The sequence below is a fragment of the Penaeus japonicus genome, unplaced genomic scaffold (assembly GCF_977035675.1).
Source record: "Penaeus japonicus unplaced genomic scaffold, GWHDUDI00000001_assembly GWHDUDI00000037, whole genome shotgun sequence".
Taxonomy (NCBI): domain Eukaryota; kingdom Metazoa; phylum Arthropoda; class Malacostraca; order Decapoda; family Penaeidae; genus Penaeus; species Penaeus japonicus.
Window position 1 is genome coordinate 26,178,289 of NW_028234439.1, and position 4,301 is coordinate 26,182,589.

General features: G+C 40.0%; 2 protein-coding genes across 2 annotated transcripts in view; both read left to right on the forward strand.

Annotated features, from left to right (window-relative positions):
- The window catches only part of LOC147467307 (cuticle protein 7-like), a 4,629-nt gene extending 3,170 nt beyond the window's left edge, over positions 1-1,459 (forward strand). The window contains exon 3 of the mRNA XM_086532012.1: positions 1,017-1,459. Within this exon, the coding sequence (XP_086388138.1) occupies positions 1,017-1,381 (365 nt within the window). The 3' untranslated portion in view covers positions 1,382-1,459. The remainder of the gene's footprint in view (positions 1-1,016) is intronic.
- Positions 1,460-3,409: 1,950 nt separating this feature from the next.
- LOC122255569 (cuticle protein 7-like) lies at positions 3,410-4,083 on the forward strand. Its single transcript, XM_086532005.1, has 2 exons — positions 3,410-3,496; positions 3,668-4,083. The coding sequence occupies exons 1-2, from the start codon at positions 3,410-3,412 to the stop codon at positions 4,043-4,045; spliced, it is 465 nt and encodes a 154-aa protein (XP_086388131.1). The 3' UTR covers positions 4,046-4,083.
- Positions 4,084-4,301: the final 218 nt, after the last annotated feature.

Here is a 4,301-nt window from a genome sequence, read left to right on the forward strand (position 1 = left end):
ATAAGAAAATGAGAGCAACTCCAGGTTCTAAAATACACTAACCAAATATTGACAAAACCAGAGACGACTCCTGTCAACCATGAAGAAAAGCGATCAATCATGACGAAGGCTTGTAATGAAAACCAGCTCGACCTTGGCATTCAAGAGGACGAAGAGCTATGAACTTAAAGAGAGAAGAGAGAGAGAAGAATGAAGAGAGAGATGAAGAAAGAAAGATAAGAGTGAAAAGAGGGCGATGAATGAAGAGAGAGAAAAAAAATGAAAAGAGAGAGAGAAGAATGAAGAGAGAGCGAAGAATGAAGAGTGATAGAGAGAGAGAGAGAAAAAAAAAGAAAGAAGATGGAGATTGAGAAAGAGAAGAGTGAAGAGAAAGAGAGAAACAGAGAGAAGAGTGAAAAGAGAAAGAGAAAAGAAGCGAGTAGAGTTAAAAAAACGGTCGTGAAGAAAGGGACCGAAGGTGAAAGACAATAAGGGGCTATAAGAAAAAAAAAAAAAAAAAAAATGAAGGGCGACAAGCGCACCGTTTTTTCCCGGTTGTAACAACTAGTAGAAGAGTGACGTCACTTGGCTCACACTATAAAGACGTACGATCCCCATGCTTGGTCAGTTCTGTGTCAACTAGGTCTCCAGAATGAACGCTAAGGTGCGTGGCAATTTGGTTTAAGATTAGTGTGTAATTCAAGACAATCATGTAATTATTCCAGATTGTGATAACGCTCATTTTACTATGGCAAGATATGGTTGCAGGTCCTCTTTTTGCTCGGCGTGGTGGCTGTGGCAACTGCAGATAAGCTGCCAACGTACTCCTATGGCGCCCCACAGGTGAGGATTGGGAATGAAACATCATGATATATATATCATCCATAGACTTTCAAAGATTTTTTTTTTCAGTTTTTTTTTAATGATTTTCAACGAAGAAAGATTGTTGGTAATTATGTTATGTACCGAATAATTTTGGGATTTAGATTATCTGATGACTGCTTCACAAATATCTGCATTTTAGGAATCTTTCGAAGACTCCATGGAATATGATGATGCCAAGTACGACTTCAACTGGGCTGTGAAGGACGAGTATTCCGGTAACGTCTTCGGCCAGCAGGAGTCCCGCGATGGTGACAACACTGAGGGATCGTACTACGTGCAGCTCCCCGACGGCCGCCTGCAGAAGGTGACCTACTACGTGGATGGTGACAACGGCTACGTGGCCGACGTGACCTACGAGGGCGAGGCTCGCTATGACTCGGTGGAGTCTCGCGAATACGCCGCCCCCAGACCCGTGTACTCCGCCCCCGAGTCGGAAGAATCCGTTGAGACTCCCGTGTACAGCCCACCACGACCCCAGTATGCCGCACCCAGGCGTTCCTACGGATTCCCTCAGTAAGAATGGATAGACGAAGACGGCTGATCAGAATGTATCTATTTATTTATAGACATTAATTACATTAAAAGCTCAACCAACTATATGCATTTCCGTTTTACCACAGACAGATATTTCATCTCAAAAAATAGAAAAAAGTAATGTCTCTTGAATTTCATAGAATAAGTGATTTTTTTTTTCTTGAACAATATTTAAGTTTATCTGAAACAAATCCAGAAATCTAATCTGTTTTTACTGTATACACTCAATCACGCACACATATACGATTGTAAAAATACATATTCCCATTATATATATCTGAACACGGAAAATGATCATCAATGAATAAATTAGTCACATATAGTACGTGTACTTTTTCTAATATAAATGTGATATATGTCTTTGTGTGTAAATAAAAGGAAAAATAAACATTTCAAGTAATCTGAAACAGAGAGAGATAGAAAGGTGGAAAGAAAGATCGTTACTTAGAGAAGAGAAAGGAGAAAAAAAGAGAAAGAGAAGGAGTGAGAGAGGAAGAGAAAGAGAAAAAAAAAGAGAAAGAAGAAGGAGAGAGAAAGAGAGAGAGATAGAGAGAAGGGAGTAAGAGAAAGAGAGAGAGAGAGAAGGAAGGGAGGGATGAGCAAAATTTGTAGGTAGAATAAAACATGATTGGAGAGAATGATATTTCTTTAGCATAAAGGTTATGTATTCTTACATTCTGATACATACCCCATAGGTATAGATATGTAGATACACACATACACGGATATATGTATATATGTATGTATATATATATATATATATATATATATATATATATATATATATATATATATATGTGTGTGTGTGTGTGTGTGTGTGTGTGTGTGTGTGTGTGTTAGTGTGTATGTAGATAAAGGTAGATTGACATACAATTCATACACATACACACACATATGTATATGATTATGTACATACGTACATATATACAAATATGTGTGGGTGTTTCTGGATAAGTCTGTGTTATGAATAAGAAAAAAATATATGATATATAATTCAGAACATATATAATATGTCTTTTTCCATATAGATGTAGGCATTTATTTGTATATATACATGTATGATATATATATTTACAAATGTACATATGAGCCTACGTATACATAAACGCATATGTAATACGTATCTACATATCTGTATTTATATTCATATCTAAATATATAAAAAAATCGTGTACACACACATATATTTACATATAGATATAAAAAAAATACATAAACACGCGTAAACATACACACACACACATATATAGATATGAAAATATATATGTTCGTGTGTGTATGCATATGAGCGCAATACCACACACGTACAAACAGGCGCATATGTACACTTATTTAAAGGAGTAGACTGAAATGCTTTACAGTAACAGAGAATAGTGGTTGGAATGACAAATAAAGAGCTTGGTAAAGACGATATCTAATTTCCGACAGAGTTGAATGTGAGCATCTCAAGGGGCTGTCATACACGTAATGTATGCCAACATTCATGAAGAGGAAAAGCCATAAATCATGACGAAGGCTTGCGATGAAAACCACCTCGACCGTGGCATTCAGAAGGACGAAGAACTAGGAACTTCCAGCTGGTATGACCAAGGTGTTGTGAAGTAATAGGGGACGTGTGTAGGGTGATGGGAAGACAGGGATGGGGATGAGAGAGAGAGAGAGAAAGAGAGAGATGGTGGGGAGAGGCAGGGAAGTGGGTGGGGAGAGAAGGAAAGGGGCGGGGGGACTAAGAAGAAGGAGGGTACAGGGTGAAGGGGTGGGCAGAACACAGCAAAAAATCTGAAGGGCGACAAGCGCACTGCTTTCTTCCGGATGTAACAAAGAGTAGAAGAGTGACGTCACTTGGCTCACAATATAAGTACGTACGATTCCCTTGCTTGGTCAGTTCTGTGTCAACTAGATCTCCAGAATGAACGCTAAGGTGCGTGGTAATTTAGTTGAAGTGATTTGTAATGCAAGACATTCATGTTACTATTCCCAACTGTAATGATGCCTGTTTTACTATATCATGATGTTGTTGCAGGTCCTCTTCTTGCTCGGTGTGGTGGCTGTGGCTGCTGCAGATAAGCTACCAACCTACTCCTATAACGCCCCACAGGTGAGTGGTAGACACAAGAAAAGTGATATACATTGTCAGTATGCTTCCGAATGCTTAATTGCGTTGAAAAATTTCAACGATTACTTGTTTTCATCCATGCTGCTATACAATTCTCTGCATCAATTTAGTATTCATATCCGTAATTGAGTGAATGGGATATGTTTTTTCTAGGGATCTTTCGAGGACTCCGTGGAGTATGATGATGCCAAGTACGACTTCAACTGGGCTGTGAAGGACGAGTATTCCGGTAACGACTTCGGCCAGCAGGAGTCCCGCGATGGTGACAACACTGAGGGATCGTACTACGTGCAGCTCCCCGACGGCCGCCTGCAGAAGGTGACCTACTACGTGGATGGCGACAACGGCTACGTTGCCGACGTGACCTACGAGGGCGAGGCTCGCTATGACTCGGTGGAGTCTCGCGAATACGCCGCCCCCAGACCCGTGTACTCCGCCCCCGAGTCACATGAGTCCGTTGAGACTCCCGTGTACAGCCCACCACGACCCCAGTATGCCGCACCCAGGCGTTCCTACGGGTTCCCTCAGTAAGAATGGATTGACGGCTGATCAGAATGTATCTATTTATTTATAGACACTTATTACATTAAAAGTTGAACAGACTACATGTATTTCTATTTTATCACCAACCGAACCTTCTGTGCGTATATAAAGTTGATCTCAAGGAAATCGAGATAAAAGAAATAACATCTCTCTTGAATTTCATGGAATGAGAAATTTATTTTTTTCATACAGTAACTCAGTTCATCTATGACAAATCCATAATTTCGCCTGGTTTGGCACACCC